This window comes from Rhea americana, unplaced genomic scaffold (genome assembly GCF_003343005.1).
Source record: "Rhea americana isolate MKP2758 unplaced genomic scaffold, rheAme1 scaffold_280, whole genome shotgun sequence".
Lineage (NCBI taxonomy): Eukaryota > Metazoa > Chordata > Aves > Rheiformes > Rheidae > Rhea > Rhea americana.
In genome coordinates this window covers 391,837-419,785 of record NW_028186402.1, presented here as the reverse complement: position 1 = coordinate 419,785, position 27,949 = coordinate 391,837, and the positions used below count along the sequence as shown (strand labels likewise).

At 40.5% G+C, this 27,949-nt stretch overlaps 1 protein-coding gene across 2 annotated transcripts in view; it reads left to right on the top strand.

Moving 5' to 3' along the window:
- Positions 1-27,949, top strand: part of FAT3 (FAT atypical cadherin 3) — a 338,378-nt gene that overhangs the window by 91,130 nt on the left and 219,299 nt on the right. For both annotated transcript variants that reach the window (XM_085308761.1, XM_085308760.1), the window contains exon 2: positions 12,698-13,012. In XM_085308761.1, the coding sequence (XP_085164887.1) occupies positions 12,698-13,012 (315 nt within the window). The remainder of the gene's footprint in view (positions 1-12,697; positions 13,013-27,949) is intronic.

Below are 27,949 nucleotides of genomic sequence, written 5' to 3'. Positions count from 1 at the left end.
AGATGCCTGCAAATGTATCTAGGTAAAACATCAGTTTCCAATGCATTCAGTTTGTGTTTCATAGGACTCTGAGTTTAATACGGAATGTGTTGCTTTGCAAAAGGATAATTTTTTGTTATAATATGGAGAATGTTTATTAAATATACCAACTCAGAGGCCTAATACCTAGGAAAATTGACTGTACAAAACATAAGAATAGAGTAATCTATTATTTTTACAAAGCCGCAAGGTTTGTTCTGTAAGAGCCGCTTGTAAACTGGGAGTTTCTCCTCAAATATAGAAGGGTCACCAGCTTGTTCGCTGACTGTAACTGCTGGCAGTTTAACGGTCAGCATGGACAAAAGTGAGAGATGTTGCTCCAGGCTCACCCTTATGTCATGTCCAGCAGATGTGCTGCGTGTGATAGTATGTGCACATCTCCAAACCAGGCTCATTGATTTCTTACATGCCCTCATATACTCCAGTGAGAAAACTGATATTTAAATAAATTTATTTAAATTAAATTTATAAATAAATTTAAATAAATAAAAGGAAGCTTCTGGCTTAATGCCTTACAAAATGAAAGGTAAAGCTACTGCTTGTCCAACTGGGCTTTTTTCCAAGTTCTGTGCAAACTCCTGGGCAATGCTAGGCTATTTTACATCTGCCTCACATTGGAGTGTCTCTTCTGCTTGCACGGGAACTCCACATTTTTCTTTCTTTGGTGACGCTTTCATTCTGAATTCCAAGTTACCTGCCACAGAAGGACACAATACCTTTCTACAACCATAACTATTCCCRTCAGAAGGATTCTGAGCGGAGAGGGTGCTATCTTTCAGTTATAGGTATTTTGTCCCCTCCATGGGGACAGCAATACAGGGACTCTCTTCTAATAAAATAATGCTGATCACGGGAATTAGCTGGTAAATTGGGAGCACTCTGGCAGCCCCGTACAATCCAGTGACTCTTCTTTTTCAATACTCCTTTGGAGAGTACAGCTGATCACTACTCACAACTTAATAGCACTTAAGGCCAGAAGGGACCAGATCTTCTCATTTCGTCTCACTGCCCGTTATATTTCACCTTTTTTACCTCTTTATTGAGTCCAATAATCTTTTTCTGACTAAAGTGTAATGTACATTTGGGATGAAATGTTTCTCCCTCCAAAGCTTCTAGTCCTGAAGATGTCTAGAGGTGGGGAGGATGTATTCCTGGAATTAAGCACTCACTCTGGAAAAATAAATAATAAAGAGAGATATGAAGATGATTGCTTATTTTATTTTTTCTGGCTTCAGTTTCCAATCATTAGATCTTGCACCACCTTATTTTGTTAGATTAAAGAGCCCTCTAGTTCCCATTAATATTTCTCCATGATCTTCACATGGATTTTGTATTCAAGTTGCCTATTCATCTTCTTTTTAATAAGCTTAGTAGATCGAAGTCTTTAACTGTGTAACTGTAAATCATTTTCTCTGGTCCCTGTACTGTTTTTGGAGTTCTTTTTTACATCTCCAATTTTGTTGACATCCTCAGGGAAGTACAGTTCAGAGTCATGTGCTTCCAAGTAGGGAGATGTTGCTGTCCTATGCAGAGGGGGTAAATTATACTCCAATGCTTACTCTCTGCTTCATAGTAGCCCTTTCAGTCACAGCTTCTTTCGTACAGCTTGCATGTTCAAGTTCAGTGTGACTATTAAATTTCTTTCAGAGATGCTCTTTCTCTCCTTTTTGACTATGTATCTGGCTTTAGTTTTTGATAGAAAAAAGTATAAAGTGTATTTCAGAATTAATGTTGTTACTGTTTTTGTAGGGTTCCCTGATTTATTCTGAACCAGCACAGAACTGAAAGAAATGAAGACAAAGAAAATTACTCTATTTCCAGTATAATAAAGAACTCAACAGAAAGGGAAAAGACATTTACTAGGTGGAATATTCCTGGTGGTTGCTTGTTTGCCTTGACTGTCTGTCTCAGGCTAACACTCTTCAATACTGAGGTTCATCAGTAGAGTCTGCGCCCTTTTAAGTTTTATTTTAGTCTAGGTAAAGTTAACATTTCATTCTTTGGCACCAGTACTTGTTCTCCAGGCAGACGCTGGTGGATAGCCTCCCTTAGAAGTCTTGTTCAGCAACAAAATTGCCCCAGGTTCCTTTCAGGTCCCTTACCAGAGATATAAAATACTTGAAGCATAGGCACAGATTTTGCAGAAGGGGTCCCAAAACACTCTTTCTTACTGTAGGCAATATAAAAGATATAAAGATTGTTGTAAAGTAAGAGGAACCGGCACTTAAGTCCCTTGCCACTCTTGATCAGGCCAGCACTTTTTATCAGAATCCTTTAGAGTATCCTGTGCCTTTTTTTCTCCAGCTCCTCTTCCTGCCTCAGCTTTGTGCTGCTTCTGATCTCTAAAATAAAGATCTCTGAAGATATTTCTAAAATAACCAGGAGCAAGCCCTTCTTTTTAAACTAGGTTCCCAGTCCTCCTGTCAGAGGACACACGGGTGAGACTTTGATCTCTTTATTAATCTCCTAAAGAGGATGTGCTGCAAATGTGGGTTACTCCGGGCATTAGCCAGGCCCTTTGTGAAAGAGTGCCTCCATACAAACGGATTATTATCGAGGTTTAACAAATTTCATTGTTGGTGCTAACAATGTAAGAATTTCTGCTGATACCATCTGCACATTCATTTCATTGTGAAGGCTACACGGATGAGCTGAAAGCACAGAAGACTTTCAGAATCCGTATGGTGTTCAGAAAACGAAACAGAACTTGTAGTTTGCTGTAGAGAAAAACAGATACAGGAGGATAAACGCATACAGAGGCATTATAATATTGAACAGAATTTCATAATTTGTAATTCGTGTATAGATGGAACCCCAATAGCCATGAACGCTTTTTTAAAAAGGGGGAAAAAATGCATAGTCAATAGAATGAAATTATATAATCAATCATATTTCTTCTGAAGTTACTTTAAAAATGTGCACTGGATCTTACTGGCAGCATTTATAAGTACTTGGGGTATCTAAATTTTGTATGACATCCCAGATTGCACTTTTTGTCTGTTAGGCTTGCTATGTTTCCTGAAAATTTTAGCCTGCACATATCTAACCAATAGCAAAAAGTTGATCTTATAAATAAGTGCCATATTTTGCTGTCTTTCTGAGACTGAAGAGGAAAATCCCTCACTACTTGGTTTGCACTGCAGGTTTTTATTTCACTGTTAAGCAGCGATGGAGTGTGTCTCATAAATGAGAGGATTTTCTATAGTATTTTTGTTTTTGAATCAAGTTTGTGCATTGAACTGTGCATTGCATATTTTTGTTTATCCATTATTATGCTTGTGATTTTTTATGCCCAGGCAAAAAGCATTAAAGGAAATACTGAAAATGAATATTTCTCTAAATAAGTAGAGGGCTGTGTTGGAAGATACAGAAACCATAATAAAGCGTAGTCAGGTTAAAATGTTGGCACATCTGATTTAATTTAATTCATAAATGGAAGAAGATAGAGAATTTATTTGACTGGTTCAGTGTCTTGATGATATGTTTGGAAAATTGCTCTGAAATTGATGTGTAAGTGACCTTGAAGATGCCATATTTAAGTGATAGCTCATTTTGATTTGAAGTTGTAAGCCTTGCCTGTGCTTCCCCTCACCCCTCCACCCCCCAAGAAAGCATGCAAAGAAAGCCGACAGCATTGGGTTTAAGTGTTTTGAAGGTAACGAAGGAAAAATCTCACCTTAGAATATAAGTATTTTTGAAGGTGAAGCACCTAATCCGAGACATGTTGTTTTTTTTTCCAGTCTCATAAAGATACAACTTTGTTAGAAACTCTAAGGCCCTGGCAGCAGTTCTTCAAACTCAGGGTCTGCCTTGGGCGACCGTGGGAGCTCTGCTGCCCGAGGCCCCAGAAACCGAACCCTGTGCTGGGTTGGGCATTTACCCCCTTGAGTCCTCACAGAAGGAGGCAGCACAGGGTGCCAGGAGGAGGGCAAATACATGGGATCTGTAGTCACACTGGGAAATACACAGAATTTTTTTTTGGGGGGGGGTATGTATTTTTTAATTTGAGAGGGCACTGGCCAGACCTAAACTTGATTATTACCTTGAGTTAGTTAAATTTTCCCACCTACTCTCATAAATCAAGCTGCATTTTTATTTCACACCCTGGCCAGTCTCTGTGTGATTGGACATGAATCCATCTCCAGCCAGTATCAACGTCAAATGTACAAGAGCCTAATGATGCATCCAAACGGTACCGCACCTCATGCAGTGAACCTTGCCAGACCAGGTTTGCATTTGCACCACCAACCTGCACTGTACTTCCAGCTCAGCTGCAGTGGCCCTGCCTTTGGCTCGAGCATGAACTGGCCTGAAACCTCAGAGGTCGGATGTGATTTTGTCGTGTACCAGATCTGTTTTACAGACCAACTGGCTGTGCTTGCTCTAGCTTGTTGTATGGTGGTAGTTTTTTCCATAAGCGAATGAGATTTGTGGCTGTGTTACATACTGAAAAGATGTACGGAGCCGCAGCCCGCTGGTGGTCTGCACTTCCAGACTTCACGCTGAAATAAAATTGCTGCTGTGATGCACAGTGGCAATGGACACTGTGCTGTAATGCACAGTGGCGTGTCATATAGAGTGAGAGTTGTAAACCCTTACACTGTCTACTTACGTATCTATTACATGCGGACATATTACATTTATTAAAACGTTGAATGTCACAGTCACAGTCTTCATTGTTTTAGATATTCGTGAAATTGCATTTAATAATATGATTGCTAAAAGTATATTTGCAGACTAACTCAAATCTCTGTTGAAATAGCATTGCTAAGGATTGGATTTCTAATTCTCTTTGACTGCACTGGGAACTTAGATGTAATATCCTCTGTAAAAACACATATTTTGATGTAACAGTAAATTTGTATAGCCAAAATATCAGCAAAATAGAGAAAATTAAAAGTTAAGCCCTAGAGAGGAACATTACCTGTCTTGCACTGTTCAACTGAGCATGGTTTATTATATATGTCGTATAATATAAACAGTGGAACTGTAGAGTAAGCATTGAGCGAGACAAAAGAATATTAGAAAATTCTACATATGTATAACCTCACAAAGTTAATATTGTTTTTGGAATCATTCCTTGTCATGATCTAATCTCCATTTAAGTCAATGGGGATATTTCCACATACTTCAGTAGGAGCTGGGTTTGTGTTTTAATATGTATTAAAGCTTACAACATTTGTGCAATAAAATAAAAATGGGAGGACACAGTTTGCACAGTGGGGGGGCTTAAATGAATGCACTGAAATTCCATTTAATCACCAGAATAAGAAGCCTGATTTTCAAAGTTGCCCACTGTGAGCTGTGGGTGGTATGAACGATAGGCTTCCTTCATGCTCTGGTTGAGCTGGTGGTTGATGTGATACTGTCGTCCGTATTCAGAACAGGAGCTAGTGAGTCATGACTTGAGAAGGCTTAAAAAGAGGTGAATATAATATGTGGTTTATTCTGATTCCTGCTGGCTTCAGTGGTCCCAGTATGCCAAATCAGTCTGGTCTTGGTGTTTGGGCACAGTTCACATGTTCATTACACCAAAACTGTTTAATTCTGTAGGTTATATTTACAATTTACCCTTCATGGAAGTAATCAAATAAATATCTACTGAAAGAGACATAAACTCTGGTTTTATACACATCGTAGCCTGTTTTATGTGAAGTCCCTAAATAAAAAATACATGGTTAGGCATAATGTTAGATTTCTTTAAATCAATAATTTTCTTTCTTAATTGAATGCAAAATTCTTATCTGCAAGTCATGTCATTTTGGTAGTTTTTACATTTATTGGCATAATGAAGAATGGATTTACATTTTTTTTAAACTTTTCATCCCTATGAGGGCTCTCTCTTAAGTGTCTTTCAGAAATCATATACGTGTTCAATGCTAGGAATATGGATTAATTCTGACATTTGCATTTACATTTTCAAATCTTTAGATGACCCCCTGTTGCAATTAATCTTTGTACAGCCATGCTGTTTCTGTGTGGGGATAGGATTTGGTGTGAATTGGAGTGTAGGAATGTAATGGGTGTGTGTAAACGTTCATCTCAGTGAAGCTTGATCAGATTTTTAAGTGTTTTTCCCATGTTGTAGACTGACAGTTTCTGAAAAATATCATTATTCACCTGTTTTCTTGTAAGACTGCACCTATTTATTTATTTTTACCAGCAAGGAAATGCAACTGAGGTATTTTAGCTGACGTTTGGTGACAAACAAGGTGGTGTGTTTGCTACTGCTAGACTTGCAGTCTTTGATGAGGGTTATGAATAATTAGTAGCATTTCAGAGTCAATGATTTTTCCTTTTTTCCTTTGAATTTAGATGATGAAACAGAGCTCAGAATACTTCATTGACAGTATTCATTCTCAACTCTGCTTAGTTCCTGTCCTTTTAATCTGGGGATAGGCCAGCTTCTACCTTGTAGCTGTTTTGTCCTGAGCCTGTTCATTTTGAGATTTGAGGAGCTGGAAATGAGTTTTTGTAGCACTTTGCACCACAGGAGCTGAAGTGACCTTACAAATATTCTTAGTGAGTTTGCACTGACCCTGGCGCTGAAGTCAGGAAGAAGTCACATGCATCACTTAGCCCTTCAGTAACCTTTATGGCGTATATATTTTTATAATAGTTAAAGCAGTAGCCCTTGCATTTGCGCTAGTGAGGAGCTGACTTTTGGTGGGAAAGAGCCTGCCGAGCTCTAGTGTTTCTTGCCCCAGAGCTCCCCAGGACCAGGGCACATAGCAGAGAACATGTGGCAGTCTCACCTCCACCTCGCACTGTCGCTCATGGTGCTGGACTTGATGTGCCTCCACTACCTCCCACCAGACTCCTCCTGTCCTCTTCTGGGGCCACTCTTGGGTCAGGACCTCGGAATAAGTGGACTCGTTTACCTTATCTGGCCTTTCCTAGTTTCTCAATCTGAGATGCAGATTTCTGCAATTAGCTCCTGAAACAGAGGAAATACTCCTGAAAAGGAAATAGAGGAATACATAACATCTTGTCAGTTAGACCTTCTTCAGTTGAATGACTGAGAAGAGCTGATGGCATTAAGCAGAGTGTATCCTAGCAAAACAGCTGCAATGTTTGAATAAAAAAGTAACTGAGGGTTTTTCTCCAGTACTTTTGTGTGATAGAGGATTTTGAAAGTGTGTGTTAAATTATTTTTGCATCTAGGCCAATAACTTGGATGAAGAATAGGTTATGTTGTAGTAGAGTGTCCTGTCCCAGTACCAGGCTACCAAAGGGAAATTCTGGCCCTTCTCTGGCAAGCAGTTCCTCCTGACAGAAATCTTCTCTGTTGAATATTTGCAGTCTCCTTTTTTTCTGACGTCAGCTCCCAACTCTGAGGACTTGATTTGCTTTTCTCAGCTAAATTAAAGAGCTGTCTTATTCTGTCTTTTCCCTGCCCAGCTTCTTACGGACCACCAAGTTGTCTTTTAATCTTGCCTTCAGAAAAACTACACATAATTGAACTGCTTTCAGCGTTTGCTCTATTGAGACTATTCATGAAGGATGAGCTGACTCTTAGGAAGAACGTATGTAAGAAGCAGATATCCATGGTAATGGGCACCTATGTAAATACCCGGACTGACAGCTCCAGTAAACAGTCTCTTGCAGAGCCGTGGCAGGTCCATTCATCACGCGACCTGTACACAAAGTGCTGTCAAATGTGCAAGGTAAACAAACAGGGAGCAAAAAGAGATGAGAAAAAAATAATGTTTTGGTGTAATCCCTTTCTGTTTCTAGAGCCTCTCGGGTTTCTTGTGGCTATAGTAAATACGCAACTTTCAGATAATTTTGGAGTGGACAGTGTTATTTTTAAGAGGTATGCTGAAAGATATATAGCAAATCAGTGGGAGAGGCAGGACTAAAATTCCAGTTCACTCAATTTTTGTCCAGTTTAACAGCCACTATGTTCCTACTGCCTTTTTTTTTTTTTTGCTTTAGCCCATCATAATGCATCATCTCACTGTGTGCCACTTGCAGGAGCAGTGTAAAAATGTTTTCCCCTTATTTTCCTGGGGAAAGAGGGAAAACAAACCTTTAAGAGAAACAAGCACACAACCTTTGCATTGCTGGCACATTGCTGAAAGCCAAAGGGCTGCACTTAATTTACATATAAATGTGCACAGGATTTTAATCAGAGATTAACACAGTCTGTTGTTATTTTTCATTTATAGTGTTAGTAATGCACATGGTGCTTTGCAAATCACGCGGGGCAAATGTGCTTTGAGGAATGTAGTGGAAAGCATATTAGTGGCATTGCTTTTCTGACTGATGACTGGCTTTTTTTCTGTGGGTACCACAGGCCTGAGGAAGTACTGGCTTCAGTAGACTTGCTTCAGTCCTTTAAGGATACTGCAAAATCCAGCAGTTTTCACTGGGGTTGGTATAAAGAGCTTGCTTAGATACAGCTTGTTGGGAATTCAGCTGCCTTGTGTTGAAATGCCCTAGTTCCTCGTGGCATAGCGATCCGGTGAAACATGTGTTTCTCAGGTTCGTCTGTAAATGGGTCTGCAAAATCTCAAACTTTTGGGTGTTTTTATTAGTTTAAATTTTCTGGATCTCCTATGGTGTTTCTTCATGTTTCTTGATTTGTTCAACTCAGGCATAATTACCTTGCTCATTTCTATTTTTAAATAACAGGCAATTGGGAAAAGTGTACCACAGAATCTGTCCAGGAAAAGCCGTACAGTTGTACCAAAGGCCTCTCCTCCTTTCTGCTCTTCTGTATCTAAAACCAAAGGTCTATGCTTCTTCTAAGGTCTTAATATCTGTTAATATTCATAAGTTCTGAAGCAAGTGAGTTCTTACTGAATTTGTAGTAGTCTTCTACAGGAATATTCTCTCTTCCTATTCTTTTATTCAGCTAAGCTGAAGTAGTCCAGGGCCTACCTGGATTACCCCAGAGAATGTTTTGTAGCTCTTGATACCAGCTATATCAGCCTTTTTGCTTTCATACCATAATGATGGAGAAACTCTGTTGATAGTAAATGTCATCATTAGTGTTCAGAGTCATTAAGATGAAGTTTAACATTTCTCTGAGAGGTGTCATCCACAGATGTGTGGAAAGATTGGTTTAAATTGGGGCAGCTTTTATGTCCCTGTGAATACTTTTTAAGTCTAAAGCTTTTTCCACTTAAAGCACAGGCTAACGTAATGCAGAGAGCAGCACTGGGGATGCTCTTGACAATTTGGACCTTGACCTAAAATCTGGTGCAATGGTGAAGAGCTTTTGAATATAAGGAAAAAACTTCTTTACTGTGAGAGTGACGGAGCACTTGCCCAGAGAGGTTGTGGAATCTCCTTCTCTGGAGATCTTCAAGGCCTACCTGGACACAATCCTGTCTAACATGCTCTAGGTGACCCTGCTTGAGCAGGGTGGTTGGACTAGATTATCTCCATAGGTCTCTTCCAAACTTACCCATTCTATGAGTCTATGTTTTTGCTGACATCAATGAGGTGAGGATCAGGCTCTGCCAGTGGCTCTGCCACTCTGCCTCTTCCCATGGTGCAAAATTTAGACCCATGTTTTTGTGGTCAGGAAGGAGGAACTTCTTGCAGCTCATTCAGGAAAGTGGTGGAAGCTGTTCCTAGGATCAGGGCAGGGTCTCCACTTGGAAAACCTGAAGGTGAACAAAAGACTTCTGTATTTATCAAGCAGCTGTGTCATGACAGGTGAAATGACAAGACATATTGAGTGAAAGGAATTATTCTGTAGCCAGGGCTTTTTAATAAATCAAAAGTAAAAGGAAGAATCCAGTGTAGCAGACCCACTGGCATTTGCTAGCACTTATTTCATGATCGTTTCCTTCTGAAATACAGAAATGCAAGGTAACTGTTGCCAGGAGTCATAAAACAAAGGAATGACTCAGAAGATATATTTATTAGCAGCTCAATATTGGTGAATTCAGCTTCATAAACAGTGGTTAATCTGCTAGAATGTTCCTTGCTTTCAGTAGGGGAAAAAAACCCCACTCATTTCAATTTTTGTTTAAAGATCTAAAGTAATTTGTGCCTTCTGAATAAATCAACATCTCCAGGAACACTATTATTCATTTTTTTGCCTCTTCCTTGCTCACATGAATTTATTTATTTATTTATTTCCATGGAGTGTCGTTTATTATGGACTCTTCTTGTTGCTGGGATGTAATTTCTCTGCTGGACTTCTAGGCATTTTTATCACAGTTCACTACATATTTCACCCATGTTTCTACAGAAAGTCATTATGTAGCACAGCCTGCTGCCAAGGATATTTAGAATACCCTCTGTCCTTGTCGTACAGTGCTGAGATGCTCACCTTTGGTAGGTGAATATTATATGATCAAGGAGGACATGGACCTGATGTTACTGGAAGAAGACCTGAGTCTGTACATGGCTGGTATTTGAACTGCTCCTTTCCCCTTTCTCTCTCTCGGTTTGATCAAATTGTAGGAAAATATCTGTCTTTTCGAACTAGTGTTAAAAACATACTTAAAAAATTCCAAACTAAAAAAAAAAAAGGATGTATCCTAAAAAACAGTTGCTTGTATATCAGGCAATTACATGGCAGGTCCTGTACTATATCCTGCCCAGAGCAGAATTTGATGGTGGGAGGCGAGGAGGGAAGGGGTTGGTAGGAACCTGGTCCTGACTCTCTATGCAGCATCTGTTCTCACTCACAGATCATTCCTGTCTTGTAGCAGGATGTGGTAGTCCCTGAGAATGGAATTTATCTCCTTAACGTAGGTGACTAAAAGTCACCCTATGCTGCCTGTGCAGTCCATAGAAAGAAACAGCTGCATCCTAAGAGAGGTCTTCAAGACACATTGGATGAATCATCCTTTCTCTCTGGTCATTCAGAGTAGGATCAGTTCTGCTGTAAAATGTCTGGGGCAGTTTGCACTGAGATTGTTCACATCATCAGGGATTGGAGAGTTCTACTGGGCCATCACATTCATTTCTTTTACTGAAGTCTCATGAGCGTATTTGTCCTGGATGCTCTTCAAGAACATATAGTAAACCTACCAGTTTACTTCCAATCAAACTAAACCAAAGGCTAACTGGTGGTATCATTTTATGAGTTGGATTTTAGGCATAGCTTGTCTTCTAGTGTGTAAGACTGGGGCTGCAGAACAACAAAAATAAATTACATCTGAATTTTATATACTTCATTAAGAAAGATTTTTAATAAGACTGGGGAGCAGGATCCTTTCTTGGTAGCCCCTTCTCTGACCACAGCAACAGAGGGTGAGAACTGAGTCCATACACTTCCGCAGTGGCTCCTGAAGCCAGTCTGCGTGAAACACCTTTCACATGCAGCTCTGGCTTCCGTTGTGCTGCTATAGAGTTTAATTTGTTTAAAAAAACCCTAAAATTAACCAAAAAACGAACAAGAAAGCACACTTGCCCCCTTATTAGCACCAATCTTAGAGCACCTTTTTGCTGAATGAGGAACTGATATGTTGCTCCAAGTAGCAGCAAGCACATCTGAGCCTAAACTCAAGTTTCTGATGTTACCATCTTGCCCTGAAACTTCTTTACTAATTTATCTGTCTTAACAGGACTTGCTTGTCTGCAAGCTGTCCCTTTTAAGATGTTTCAGGTTTGAGATCCACTATATTAACGTGTCATCCAGATTCAGTGATGGATTAAGAAAATAAAACATTCTTGGCATGTGTATCCTAGAAGTTGTGGGAAAGTGCGTTTGCGTATTTTGATGCTGACATGACCTGTCTCTTGTTATGGGTGCATTTGATCCTCTCTGCGTTTGTCGTCAGCATCTAAGTCAGAGGTTTTGACAGCGCGAATATGAGCAGGTCTCTGTTTCAGAAGGTGTTTCTGGCCCTGTATCTGCTTTTGCTAAAGTCCTTGTGGTTTTGATGTTCGTTTCAGGAGGCGGATGGATTTCTAAATCACCGTAGGTAGAAATGAAGGCAGGTGGAAATCTGTCACGGAAGAAAACATGTGCAGGCGGGTAGCCCCACGGGATGATGGGTGATGAAGCCTTTGCCCTTCTCTGGCTCTATACAAATACTCACTCTCTTATTTCTCAGGGATGAGACAAGGTAGAAAACCAGCGGGTGCTTTGTTACATCAGTAGCTGATAAAAGAGAGTATATGCCTGTCTAAGAAGTGCTGTTGTGTGAGTTTTTGATTGTTCATCCACTGTGCAGTAAGTTATCTCTATTAAATTTAACCTTTATTTTCCAAATTTGAATTAGTTTATTTTAAACTGCCCCCTGATTTTGGGAGTGTTCTTTTTTTTTTTTTTTTTTTTTTTAATATAGCAAGGGTTCTGGCAGTTGTTTTAAAAGTGAAAACACCTTTCCTTGTACAATTCATTGTCAATAGTGATATCTCTTTCTACCAAGACTTACAAGTTATCCTCACTAGCAGAAACCACTGGCCTTTCTTCTCTGTCAGCTGCAGTCCCAGCAGAGAATTGATTGTGACTGTTAGGACACTTACGAGATCCATCTTCTTTTCCTCCAGAATTTCTTGGAACAAAGGATTGAGATATTGAGCAGAGTTTAAGAAACGACTGAGTTCAAGTTGCTTTTTTTTTTTAATAAAATTGGAGTAATTAATAAATCTGAATGTATTTCTACGGTACGCCCTACTCAAAAGAGATGTGATTTTTCAATGTTCCTATTCTTGACATACTCTGCTTGCTGTTTTTCTGCAGGAGTTATCTACACAGCAGATATTCTTGACCGGGAGACAACCAAATCCTATTGGTTGACAGTGTATGCAACGGATCATGGTGTCGTCCCACTCTACACTACCATCGAAGTCTATATTGAAGTTGAGGATGTGAATGACAATGCTCCTCTGACCTCTGAACCTATCTATTACCCAGCTGTCATGGAAAACTCCCCGAAGGATGTATCTGTCATTCAGATCCAAGCCCAGGATCCTGACTCCAGCACTAATGAAAAGCTGACTTACCGGATTACAAGCGGAAATCCTCAGAACTTCTTTGTAATCAATTCCAAAACAGGTAAGGAAATCCTACTGTCTTACAGCGGTAGGCAAATGCAATTTAAATGTTTATCACCTTATGCCTTTCGGGATCCTATGAAATTGTGTTGCTTTCCAAATGTTAGTTTTCTTATTAGTTATATGTTTGAAGCATCCTCCTCAGAAATGCACTCATAAAATAGTGCATTGGTAGATGACATGATGTTACTTCCCTTGTGCTGCTGTGGATCATTTCTCTGTAGATCACTGAATGGCTCCTGCTGTTGCCTCTCTGCTGTGCCCACAGGGATGAGACTTTACTATACTGAACATGCACAGCACTGCTAGGAAGTGGATTCAAGCAGTTGTAGTTTGTGATCCTTTGTAATTTGGTGTAGCACCACTGAAGTGAGAGCACTAGAGCTGTCACACACACATCATTTAGCTCTGTGTAACAGTAACTGGATGCCGTTCTACAGCYGCTTTTATATAAAAAGACAGTTTAGATGATCTAATAGTCCCTCCAGCCATTAAAAAAAAATCTATGAATTTACATTGATTTATAACAGCTGGGGATCTAGCCTGTGTGTATAATGCTACAGATATGCTTCTGTATGCCTGGTAGTTAAGTTATGCTGAAGTCCTCTTATTAGTTATCATGGGACCAGGTCCAGTGGAGCCTGCAAACCCGTGCAGACTGGCTCTAGGGGATCTCTATGCGCTTAATGGCTTTGCTGAATTAGGTGTTGCGGGTGCCACTGTTCTGGGGGATAGATGAAGAACGCACACCAGGAGACGGTTCAGAGCTTAAACTCGAGGTCATGGATGCTGTGCTGCTTGCATACCTGCTTTCTTTGGCAGATGATCTCTCTAGCATTTGCCTAGCTGTCCCTTGTTCGTTATCTGCCTGGTAAACCTTCTCACCTTGATGGGGAACCCAAAGCATGTTCTGTAGCTAAAGAGTCAGTGAACTGTTTCACAGGAATAGGCTGATATTTGTCAAAATACTTCAGGGGATTCATGCTCTTGTCATGTTTGTTATAATGGGAGATTTKGGGCTTTTCTCCAGCACTTTTAGAAAGAAGTTTACTGACAGTATCTACAAACCTGGGTTGTTTCTTGGTAGAGGATGCTGTTTTGTTCTGGGGTTTTATTTTTGTGGGTTTTTTTAATATATATATCTTCTGAAATTTTCAAAACAGCTAGAAAAACAGAAGGAGTAAACCCAAGAATGAACATTTTAAATTTGAGATAGAGAAGTGATATTTACTAAATAGCTTTTTAACATTTGGCTGGGCAATCTCATCACAATACGTGACATAAGAAGGGGCTGGAATCTTTTCAGGCATAAGCCCAGGTAAAGGAGTCGTTGAGCATGTATAATCACTTTGTTCAATCTGCTGAGCCTTAAGGCACAAATCTCACTTATTTTTAACACTTGAAATGGCCGAAGATGGCTCTTCCATCTGCATATCTTTCCTCCCTCCCCCTGCCCCATAAATCCCATCTGGGCTAAATAGCAGAGTTAGGACTCTGCAATGTATAATGCATGTGCCCCCCGGTATCAGCTCCTCTCACAGAGCAACCTGTTCAGCAGAACTGCTCTCATCTAGATGGCAAACAGTTTAAGGCAGTGACAAGTACTCAAGACTGGCACGCTGCAGTACCCCACAGTCCGTTTAGTGTGTGCCGATGCAGCYTTAGTCTGTGGTGGGAGCACCTAGCACCCGTGTGCTATGGCCGGTAGTAGAAGCTTGAGGTGGCGCTTCATCACGCTGGAGTGGAGGATGAGAGTAGTTTTCTCTAWCAAGGAGATCTTCTTTCTCTTCAATTGCAGTTAACTCTAAAGATTGTTCATCTTCATTTTACCCTGAGAAAACTGCTGCCTGAGAACTTAACGTAAAGGCTTCAGAATGATTAACATCACTATTTTGGCAACTCCTGAAGGGCCCCCACTGCATTAGATGAACCTACTGGCTGCTGACCGACTGTGATTTGTCATGTATATGTGGGATAAATCATCTCCATCTATCCAACTCACTTAGCTGAGAAATGCGAAACATTGAAAGCTGGGAAGGATGTCTTAAGGATGTCTTTTTTTTTTTTTTTTCCCTTGAAAGTGATTGTGTGTGCCATGAGGTGCCTTGTCCCAAAATGGAAGGTTATCATTTTGAATGCACGGATTTCATCCTCCCTTGTAAAGTGTTGAAGTATAGTGAGTTCTGCCTGTACCATGCTCAGTGTCAGCATCAGGAGGCTTTTTTCTGGCATCCCAGGAACAAAAGCATAGCACATTTTCACTAGAAACGGACACTGTGGTATATGGCCAGGCTAATTTTAATCATTTCTGTGTATCCCATTAGTTTCTGTAAGATAATGGTTTACACTAAGATTGTTTTATACAGGCTGGTTCTGCACATGCAGAACAGATTTGAAGCATGCCAGCCCCATGCTCTTGCTGATATTTAGCAAAACTGTAATTCATRGAGCACTTTGCATGGCAGACTTGAATGTTGAAGTGTGCTGTATAATCAAGATTAAAAGGTTTAACGTGAACCCAAATATGTAGTGATTGCAGTGTAGGTGGTTTGAGTGAGTGTGCTCCTGCCTTGGAGTTAGAAAAGTTGTTCATGAGAAGGGGATTTTTTATTTTCTGTGTCAGCTTGAAAACTTAATGCCAACAAACTGACATCTTTCCCTTGTGACTAATCAGGTGTTGAGAGGCAATGTGAAAGCACCATCCCACATTTTTTGCATCCTTTCATGAGAAGCATCAGAAATTGACCTTAAATAGAGACGGGAAATTGGCTGGGTGCTCTTGCGGTAATAAGAAATTTCTCAGATGTCTGACTGATYGGGCTTTGCTAATGTGCTTATGGTTAAATCTCTTCCTAAATTTGTGCTCAGAAATGAATATCCCCCAAGTTCAGATCATTATTGGTCTCAGGAAGCTAGGCAGGGAAGAGGAGTTTGCCTTTCTCTGCAGCAAAGGAGCATTAGGGGAGCAGGTTTAGCTCAGTTGGTTAGCGCATGGTGCTGCTAATGCCAAGGTCGCWGGTTTAATCCATGGGCTATACTGAGGGTTGGACTAGATGGTCTCCAGAGGTCCCTTCCAACCTTACAATTCTATGGATAATGGATCAAAGAGCACTTTCATAGATCATCTGGATATACTTCAGCAACATCTCCCAACACTACTGGAGAATAAAGCATTGCTAGCCTTGACCTCTTYTGTCCTATTCCTGGGTTTTAGGACTTGGCGCTTTACACTGAGGAAGTTTGGTTTGGTTTTTGTGTCCWGTTCTGTACTCCCCAGTACAAGAGAGACATGAAGCTACTGGAGAGAGYCCAGCATAGGGCTACAAAGATGATCAGAGGGCTGGAGCACCTGCCCTATGAGGAACRGCTGTGAGAKCTGRGCCTCTTCAGCCTGGGGAAGAGAAGACTGAGGGRGGATCTTATCAATGTGTAYAAGTACCTGRAGGGAGGGTGTCAAGGGGACAGGGACAAAYTCTTTTCAGTTGTCCCRTGTGACAGGACAAGAGGCAATGGGCAGAAASTGAAGCACAGGAAGTTCTGCCTGACCATGAGGGGGAATTTCTTCCCTGTGAGAGTGACGGAGCACTGGACTAAGTTTCCCAGAGAGGTTGTGSAGTCTCCTTCTCTGGAGAGATTCAAGGCCCACCWGGATGCAACCCTGTCTAAGATGCTCTAGGTGMCCCTGCTGAGCRGGGAGGTTGGGCTAGATGATCTCCAGAGGTCCCTTCCAACCTTACTGATTGTATGATTCTAGGATAAAGTACAAAGAGAGAGCAAAGCATATCATAGTTTAAGGCATGTATCTGGTATCTGAGTATTACTTAGATATTTCTACATTTACTGCTGATGACATGGTTATCTGCAGTAGCAATGACCTGGTCAGACTGAACTGGACAGACCGAACAAGGTGGATRATCCCTACTTCTTTTGAGATGGTCCTTGCTGGCACTAAGAAGAATCCACTGGTGTTCCTGCACCCTGGTCRTTGGGGGTCCTGTCTCCACCTTTGTGCATTCTTGAGCTCCTTTTCTGTGATGATTTGAATTCAGTAATGACCTCAATTCCTGTTGAGTTTGCTTTTAGCCACTTTATAGCTTATTCAGGTCATGCAAATTTTTAGAGGCACACATACCAGTACAGTGTGCTGYGGCCTGGTTAGGACACTGAGCTGGGATGTAGGGAAGACAGGCTTCTTTCCTGGGTCTGATACAGAACTGCCATTGCAGCGAAAGGATATAATCTTTTCATGTCTTAATTTGTTTCCTGGATAGTGGGAATAATAATACTCCCTTTTCCCAATGGCTGTAAGCCCTGTCTGAAGGCAGTAAAGCTTTTAGTACAAAGCTTATTCTACGTTTACATGGACTGGCACAGTTCTGGGTAGGTATTTTAAGCACTATTGCACTGCAAATCAATAGCWTGCATTTGGGTCTTTTTGAAAACTATCTTCAGACTGTTTGGGACTGCCGTCATCCATTTACTCAGTAGTYAGTGGAGAGAGGAATCGTTGCTACTCCAGAAGTGAAGGGCTGCTAAAAGACCCTTTAGGCAAGATCCTTCGCCACCAAAGTCATCCTCTGCAGCCCGCCCTCTCACCATTRGAGACAGATCAGGGTGAAGTTAGTCAAAATCTACTACTACCTGACAGGACAAGGGAGTGTATTTGGCTGTAAAGGCTTGAAATACGCACCACGGGAGCTGCTATGCCTGCCACTGCCCCGACCTTACCTTACCATGGGAGTGCGAATGCAAAYGGAGCTCAGCGACTCAGGCTGCTCTTTGCAGGTTCGCATTTCAGGCTTATAGAGGCGGCAGAGCAGGCCCCACTGACCCTCCTTCCTGCTAGGGAGGAGAAAGGTAAGAACGCATGCCGCCCTCACACGTGCAGCTATCCTGCTCCGTAAAGGCAAYAGGGAGAGCAGGGCCAGGAAAACCCCTGCTACCTCCCATAAAGTTCTTTGTTTTCTTACCTAGGATTTTTCTCTAATGTACAACCGAGTGTCAGCCTGTGCCTCAGTGTATGCTTTTAGGTCATGAGCTGATATTCATAGGTACAAGCACTAAGTGAATAATATAGCACATGAGTACCTGTGAAACTATAAATAAATCATCCATGCTGAAGAACAAGGAAGCCTTGTTTTTCAGTGTAATGTAGAAAACTCCCTCGATTTAACAGGTCCAGGAGAGCAAACCAGGATATATTTAGTTTCACTGGGCAAGGGATATTGAAATGCACTATTGTCCTTTTGTGTGTGGGAGGGAGTGATTAACACGTTTTTCAGATAGCTGCAGTGACTCTCCCCTAGTTACACTGCAGCAGGGAAAGATGTGCCTTCTCTCCTTGTGGCTCTGTTTTCCAGACACCTCGTACATACAATGGAAATGGAAGTGTTTCCACTGCTGGGCACTTTTAAAGGTCAAACTGCCTGTCTGGCACTTTCTGCATTTTGGTGGCTTAACCTACACCCGGGCTGATTTTGGAGTACTGCTCACATCACATTTTTAAAAGGAGGCCATTGATGGGAGCGTTTAGGATTTTAAGCATTTCTGAACACATGCCTTGCGTTAGTGGATAAATACTCTACTTAATCTGAGCTTTGGCCACTGAGGCTCTCTAATGGCTAAATAATGTTTTAAAATAATGGAGCTTAGACTGCTAAGTCCTTTAGATGCCTAAAAGAATACCAGAATACTCTCTGCATTTCCAGTTATACTCTGTCCCTGGTGGTTTTTCTCTTTTACCTTGGCTCTATGAAGAAAGCAGAGGGGCTCAATCCCACTTTGACACTGTGCAAGATAACTGGGTTTTACTGTTGCAGTTAAATAAATAGCATTAGGTGATGAGGTGAGTTTGATACTGCAGTYGTGGCTGGACAAGAGAAAGGCAGAGCAAATCTTGGTGCTGACGGGTGGACCGGCTGGCCGGCTCCTTGCCCTCTGCCAGAGCGCTGTGCTGGAGTGCACTTGGGAATGCTACAGCAACCTTGAGCCAGCACCAGTGAGCCTAGTAGCGGTTATTTTGGGGTGAGGGGTTTGTGGAAAAAGGTAAATAAAACAGATGATGGCGTTGTAAAAGAATGACTGATTAGGATCATAAATTCTTACTTTTATTTCATATGTATGGGTGTTAATTTCACAGTAGTAGGTAATTTGCTACATGGGTTTATTAATTTTCTGTCCTCTGAAGAAAACARTGAATTTTAATTCAAACCGTTGCATTATTTTTAGTGTTGCACATTATCTTGGACAAGCCAAATAAGCTTCTCTTTAGTCTTACGTAGATTATATTARGAGATATTTTAACTAACATGCCAACAGAATGAATTTAGCTCCCATTCACTGCAATTCTGTTGATGTAATGAAGTTACTCTAGGTTTATGCTGGTACGTATTTGGTTACCCCTTGCTTGGTTTCTTGCCACCACCAAATACTGATTTAACAAAGGCAGACTCTGAGKACTCCCAAACTAGTATTTGCTTGTGTTTTGAAGCAAGATGCACTAGAGGCTCTAGAAAGTGTGCATCTAGGTCAGAATATCTTTTCAGAGCAGTGATTCTTGTTAAAGGTGTCTCTGAACTGTCTCATGGTGCACTAAGATTTAGAAAGTGATTGGATATTTTCTTGCTGAAATAATATTAGTGTGTATATAAGGTTATATAGGGTTAGTAAGGGTSAGGAATTAATAGATATGAATGCTAAGAAAGGAACCTCTAAGCAGGCTTAATTTTTCTTTCTTTTACACTTCCTGAAACAGAAGGTGTAGGATCCTACTAGGGCTGAATACCAGATTTGCCAAACTATTTTAAAGCAATACTTCCCTTTCCTGCCATGCATCCCTATTTTTATTGATACTTTTGTCTTATTTYTGTCAAGAAATTCCTGCACATATTTGTTGTCTCCACAGTTTGAGCTAAATCCAGTGCTTTGCTGTTGCACTGTGTCCTAAAGGTTACAAGTAGTATAGCTTTTGGCTATTCAGTGGCTCTTTTCAGCCTAGAAATAATGATGATGAGAGAATGATTGTCGCTTATGTATTCAGGAGAGCACTTCTTGGSACTCTGTGGTAAATTCTTGTTTCTCCAAAGCCCAAATTTGGATGTTTTTGCCAGCAGAGGAAGAAAGATTGTTAAACATAATTTTCAGTTCTTCTGGGGTTTTCAGGTGGTGGATATCATTTCAGGGGGACACATCTTGTTCTGGGAGGCATGTTTCAGTGATTTTAACAATCCAATTATGAAGGTACCCAGTGCTTTTTGGGTGATGCAAAATGCCATGCAGACAGTGAATGGAAGTGAGACATTTTTCAGGTTAAACCTAAGCTACATTGAGTTGGGGGAAAAGCTAGCATCTATTAGTGCCATAAAGTATGGGGCATTTAAAACCTCCGACCACATAATAATTATAGGTAATGCTAGACTATTAGCAAAGATTAAACAAAATTACTTCTATGATGATGTTTTTAATGCATTTTGTATCAATGATATCAAACTAAATTTAATACTACCTTGGTCCTTTTGTCACTCTCTTTTAAGAGCCATTTCATTCTATCTTTTTATTTTATTCTGTTAAGAATAGGCAGCTTTTTACTCTGGTAGACCAGTTCTCCCTACTCCGTGTTCCCACCCTGTTATGGATGTTCTGCTGCATTGCTGGGGATCTGTCTGAGATTACAGTTGACATAGCTCATACTATTAAATTCTTTCTAAACTTACTTTGAAATAAAATCTTAGATRCTTCATACAGGAAAACCTTTAGCCTTTTTTCTGGATTCTGTATTCTAACTTGCCATCTCCCTCCAGGGCACCTTTTAGACACTACACTCAACAAAATGGGAAATATCTCGAATTTTGCAGGGTGTTGCAGATCAGGCTCCCTCCTGAGCTGCCTTCTGAAACATGGTGGCATGCTGGCTATTGGCATGTGCCCGTGTGTTTGGCGTGGTACAGCGTTAGATTTGTGTGCATACAGGCTATCTGTAAGATACTTGTAAAATAGCTACCTGGATTGTAGGAGATGGATCTGTGATTGTTGTGCTCACTGCCATTTATATTGTAGGTGTCACTACAGCTCAAGTGACCTGTTTCATGAGACTTTACAGAAAAAGAAATCATTGACTGTAGGTCTCTTAAATCAATGGTAAATTTGGGGACATTTGTTTCCCTTCCTTCCTCTGTCTCCAGCACTACTTGTRGAAGTGCTACATTCAATAACAGGTGCTTGGTCCAGCCCAGTATACCTATAACTGAGTAATATTASTATCGATTTTAACAAAGTAAAAAAGATCATTCTTTTCTTTCAGCTCTCAATATTACTTTAAAGCATGTGTCTTATGACTTCTTTATAATATGCTCACTATTAAAAATTAGGCTTTTTCTGAGTATATTAAAAACCTTAATTTATACTTTAGGATGGCTCATTCTTTAGTAGACACCATCTTTCCAGTGGTTTAAGCCATGAATTAGTCCCTAGCAAATCAAAAGACCATAGATGTTGCTGTTACTTGCCTAATCACAATGGGACCTGGAAGTCTACTAGGCATTGTACAACCTGTTAGACAAAGTTACTGCCTCAAGGAACTTGTAATAACAGCAACAATAATAGCAATAATAATCAAAAAAAGAGAGAGGGGAAAGGATGTAAATCATCAAGTCCATCTGCTTGCCAGTGCACGTTTATTCCCCAGAGTACATTTTCAATTAACTCCTGAGCTGCAACTAGCAGTGACATGAACTCTTATTTTGACTTTGAGTGAGTCACCTAGCCTCAATGTTTTTCTTTTTTTTTTTTCTTTTCTTTTTTTTATATATGAATGGAAATATTTACTTACTTCATGTGATTGTTCTGGGAATTAATCCAMAGCAGACAGTTTGCAGATAAAATGGACTCTGAAAGTGGAAGATATTGATTTTTTCAGACATGTCTGCATGAATGCACATCCATTCACAGTCATGTATTTATATATAGATAAAAAGAGTGCTGAGCCTCACTTCTAAAATGGTAGGATGAAGAGGAATATAAAGTATTTTTGGATTAAGCAACTATAGTCTAGTGGCCAGACCACTGATACTACAGATAAAGGAAGAAACTTGAACTCAGACAGCCTGTTTCTTCCTTGCTCCCTGGCTGTGATTCCCACCTTACTCTGTATGTGTTATCTGTGGAGGGAATCAAGGTGTGAGTCGCACCACCTTAGTTGAGGCCACAGTAATGCTACTATTAATGAAATAAATCCAGCTTTATCATCTCTCCTGAAAAGACCTGATTTCTTCTAGCAGTAGTTTTTGATTTGTGAAGCGCCGAATATGGTTCAGCTTGCTCGATGTATCTGATATTAAGAGCTTCCTTTAAAATTGTACCAATCAATGTTGCTCATAAACGCCTTATTTYTGTAATCAGCAGATTTAAACATGCCTTATAGAAGTTTTTATCTTCATGTGAATCTCCATGATGACCTCATTATTTATGTCTTATAGAAAGGGACTTCATGAGTATTTGCATTGGCTTGGCTGGATCATTGTATCCTGGCCTATTCAGTCTACTATCAGTTTTTAACCTGAGCTCCCCATTTGCTTCAATAGAGACAGCAAAGTAGAATCTCTTTGCTTTCATAACTATGTTTGGCTCTCAGCTTAGYTGTATAACCAATTCTTCTACCTTGTCTGTCAGTCCAGTTTTTTTATTTATAATTTTCCAGGCACCATGACTAGTTAGAATGGGTCAAGAAACCAGCTACCATTTTCGTATGTTGTGCTATTCCTTCACTTCCAACTGATTTCCAGGTTCTGCAGTTAGGGTTGTTATTGTTATATTAACTTCCAGCTAGTCAAACTCTATTCATAGAATTATTATCAGTGGCAGAAGCATAATTAAGGTCATTGAGTGAAACTATGTACTGAGTCACAGCCCTGTTATACATATGCTATGTATGGGCATCATCTCCTACTGAACATTGTTATGATAATAGCAGTGAATGCCCCTGTGTTACAATTGCTTGTGGTCCGAGACTGAGTTTTGTCAGGGGAAATTAGATTTTTGAGTTATGGGTACTTAGATGTGGAACCCATGAGCAGTGATGTTCCTGCAGATGTTGAGAAGAAGCTGCCAGGAGGAATATAAAGCTGTAATGTTAGGCCAGCTGACGTGAAGGGTTGATTTTCTTTTTTAATTTTTGTTTTCTTTTTATTTGCTACTGCTTAGTAGTCAGTCAAGTGATTTGCATTTAGCTTTTGCTTAACAATCAACAGTGCTACACGTGTCTGGGATTTTGGACAATATTAGAATCAGCACTTTCTTCCCTTTTGCTTAGTTGCTGTGAGTACACTTTTGTTGTCATCTTAGGACAGGCACTTTTAGTAGTTTGAATGGTGATAATTATTGCATGGGCTCTTTCTAATATCTCTTTGTGGAGTGGAAGTTCTTTGCTTTGAGGCAAGGACTGTAGCTATAATCTAGTATCAATGTAATATTTGATCCTGCAGTACTTAGCAGCATACAAACGAAGATCACGGAGACATTTTCTGTCTGAGAAAATGTTTGACCTATCCTGCACATGAATATTTTGAACAAAATAGCTGGGAAATAGGAATAAAAGAGAAGGCAACTGTAAAGACAGGTGTGTTTGCATAAGCCATCATGATGTCAGTAATCACAGACTATTGATTCTTCTTTGTCTTCCATCACGGAGCAGGTTGCATCAGCGCCTAATAAATCTCTGAAACCTCATCAGCTTGGAATACAGCTGAGCTGGTTTGTTCAAAAATTAAGGTTAACAGTGTATTTATGTTATTTTTGTCTTCTCTTTGTCTCTCCGGTCTCTGTCAGGATTACACTGATATAAGCAAAGATAATTTGTTTCTGTGAAATTATTCTCCCTTTTCTTCCCCCCTTCCTTTTATGTTAATAAGAGTGTTTTCCTCTCTTTGAGAACACTTACACAACTTCTCGAAGTTAGTACGGTTGTTGCCAGTTCTTGCCAGTTAAGTATGTGACCTTATCTGTATAATTGTACAGATCGGTTTGCCATATGTCTAGATGCACAGAGCTTAATTTAACAAGAGACATATATGTGTAAAAATAGAGCAGTATCTAGGGGTTAAATATTGGAAGACCCCCCTAATCACATCTTTCCTGTAATACATTTCGTTTTGCAGGGCTCTAAGAAAGAATCTCCATAAAGAAGAGCCTAGTCCTGTAACCACGTTTTCAAACTGATCATCTTACAACTTTTGCAATGCCTATACTTACGCATCTATTGTACATACTTGGTTCTGTATTCCCTTGATAGTTAAGCTTTTTACACTGTACGATAAGATGGAGAACTACCATTTTTCCTTTTCCAAAAGCAGGGAACTGAGAAAAAAAGAGAGGCTAAGAACTAAACCTATGCCAACAGTAAAGATTTTAACTTAATTTGCCTTCCAACCATAGCTCCTGACCGTATATGAATAAGGCCTCGCTGGTGATGGTCCAGCCCAGCCTGTCCCTGTGGAACCTTGACTATGTGGCTGACCGWATGCATCCTCCCACCTGACTCTGTCATTCCCTGTTGTGTGTGCAGAGGTTATCTGGGTACGACAGGTCTTGAACACAGGAGCCTCAGGAGCCCCTATTTCCTTTCCTATTTCCTACGCTATTCCCTACGACTCCATAATTTCCCAACCCCGACTTTCAGTTCTTCCTTGCCCTCCTTTCTGTTAACCCAAAGGCAAGACCATAAAGATTCCAGTTTCATAGTGGCAATGAAACCTGAAAGGATGTAATGAAGCCTCCAAGGCATGTGAGGGCAAAGCTGACTCCTGCCTCTTAAGTGGAAAAAAGTAAACCCCTCTCAGTCAATCCAACCTCATGCACAGCCCTGCGTAGCTTGTCCAATGTTGTCATGGAACAGGGAGGCTAACTTAGATCTCTGAGGTCCCAGGATACCCCATAACTGCACTGTTCTTTCTTTCTTGATAGCACATTCACTGGTACTTTCCATGCAAGAACATTTTTGATCATTGCATTGTGTGAATACGAGCTGATGTCATCGTATGTTACGATTTTGTTGCCTTTTAAGAGAAAACAAATGTTTTTGTTAGATGTTTTACATGCAGGGAATTATGCTGCAATAATTTATATGTATGGTAATTAACAAGTAGCTTTTCAGATCTAGAAGGGATTTCGTTTGGAAATTATATATTTCCTGAACTTTAACTTAACAATAGCATATTAACAGCAGTGCGCAATCACAATTTTTTTATGTAGCCACAATACCCAAAAGATAAACACTTAAGGAGTAGTCTGCTCTGCAAGCAAATATTTTAGCTATAATTAATTTGCTTCCTTTCACCATATGCTTGTATTTTCTGACCTTCATTTGAATCGCAGACACTATGTAATAAAATGTGCAATGTTTTTTTTCTAAAGATTGCTTAGAGAAGCACAGGTGCTTATAGGAGTACAACTTCAGTTGAATGGTATGGTTTATGCCACCTGAAGATTCAGCCATCTTATGCTTAAAACAATATCATTATGGGAGGATGCTGTCATTGCTCAAAGGTGTTCAGGTTATTTTTGTTAATGTGGGGACAAGGGCTTCTTTTTTAATCACTGAGGACATTTTTTTATGCCTGTCACTGATACTATTCAGTGATCCTTTGAGAGAGGAAACTAGGGACAGAGAATTTTTTTCTTTTTCATTTTTATTCTATATATCTGTGGCAATTCTTGTGATGGAACCTAGGGGTACATTAGAAATGACACAAGAAGTAATTGTAGCTAAAATTAATTTATTGAGTAGATATGAATTAGATTGATAATGAGAACAAACACAAGTTTATCAAAAAAGGTACAAGGATAAAAAAAATGAGCTAGAATTAACAGCTTAGAGATGTCTGATGCTATAGATCAGCTGAGTCTGTAATTTCTTATGGGATTTCTCTTATTTCGTTTCTCTCATTCTTTTTTCTTGTAATACTTAATGTAATCCAAACTAATTAAGGGAATGCTATTGATGAAAGAAAAAAAAAAAAAACCTCAGGCAAACACATGACCAAAATTTACTGTGAAGTAGTCTACAAGGGCAAAATGCAGTTTTGACTCGATATAACATGCGTGACCTGAATTTTGGTGCATGCAAAAACCTCTGCTTGAGTTTGGGTTGCTGGATGTGGAGAGACCTCTTTATGGAGCAACCTGTAACCTGGTGTAGTAGTGACCAGACCAGACAGGGCTCGGTCCTTCTTTCCTCAGCTGGATGAAGCGATTTTACTGCCCTCTTGCTAATTTATGTCCTTTCTGTTTGTTTTCTGCACTGCTCCTACTATCCTGGGGTTGATGCGGGAGGACCTGAAAGGCATTTCATGTGAAGGAAAAGGTTGCTCTTCCACCTCCAAAACGTCTATTTTTACTTTCCGCTTGGAGTCATTATGCAGACTAGCTGGGATTTGATAATATCCGGCAAGGCATTAGCCTAACCTCTTTGCCTCGCTTCGTTGTTACCAGCAGAAATACAGCACTAAGAGCATAATAAAAGATCTAATTGGAAAACAAAAATGTTTGGAGAAGGAGAAATTTCAGTGTAGAGAGAGGTCGTTTTTGGCTATAAACAGACACAAGGAAAAGGGATGAAATCATGAAGAAAATAATATGTATTTTGTTGCACTGACTGTACARAGACAATTGCACCAAGTAGAAAGTACTTTATATTCAAGACTGTTTCACAGACATCTAAGCTGTGAGTGGACTTGGCTGTCATCATCATCAGTACTCGCGCTCACCTCTCACAGTGTTTTTGAGTAAATAAATACAACCTTTTACCTCAGGATACCTTAATTTCTCCTCAGTGAGTGCTGCAAGAAAATATATATATTTTTTCATTCAGTAGTTAATTCTAAATTAAAAATAATTCTTAATTAAGAAGGAAAAATTCTTAATTAAGAAGGAAGAAAGAAGAAAAGCAAAACCTGTGCTGCCTTTTGCTAAGCTGAAAGTATGACTTATTTTTTCGTATCTATTTGCAATATCGTAGCACCTTTTTACAGCTCTAGCTGTGAGCCAGCACCCTGCTGTGCTTGGCCGCCTAAAAGCATAGCAGAAAAGATGGTCACTGCACCAAAAAGTTTGCAGTTGGGGGGGGGGTTTGAGACAACAGATGGGAAAAAGCAGATGGGGGTGTAGAAGAAAAAAAAAAAGCCGTTTTGATCAGCGTTGAGTTTTTCCCGTGCTGTCTTAGCACAAGCAGTTGAGCTCACGCTTTTAAAATGTGTGTGTGGGCACACTGTGGAGGCCATGGGGCTCCCTCACTGCGGCCTGTCCCCGGGGATGCGACAAGAAGATTGCTTTCCCGCCCGCGCCCAGGCAGAGGCAGTTTTCCGGGACRCGGGAAGGAGCTATGTCACGTGGGTGATGGCTCGCTGTGTGCCGCTGAGCTCTGGAGGCCAGATGCCGCGTTGGTGCCACCATTTTGTGCATGTGTGTGGGTGGGAAGGGCACGACGCTGCTCTGGTGCCGCCATTTCGTGTATGTGTGGGGGTGGGGAGGGCGCGACTCTGCTCCGGTGCCGCCATTTCATTTGTGTGTGTGTGTGGGGGGGGGCACACACTGCTCCGGTGACGCCATTTCCTGGGCCTGGCCTCTCTCTTAGGCGGCCATTTCGCGGGCCTGGCGCTGCCACAGTGCCTCCATTTCACAGGCGTGGCACCATGGAGATCACACCTGTGGAGATCACGTCAGTTCAGGTCAATGCAGCACAACAGGTATCTTAATTCCTGGCTTGTATTGAGTTAAATAGCAGTATTAGATAGCCGGCTATTCATACCACCTCTCACTCGCCCTCTTTCCTCACCAAGCAGTTGGTCTTCCTGAGTCACTGGTAAGSGTATGTAACGTCTCCCACCTTGGTAACAGAAAACCAACATTCAAACTATGAGAAAATGACTAATGGAATTAAGTCACCATG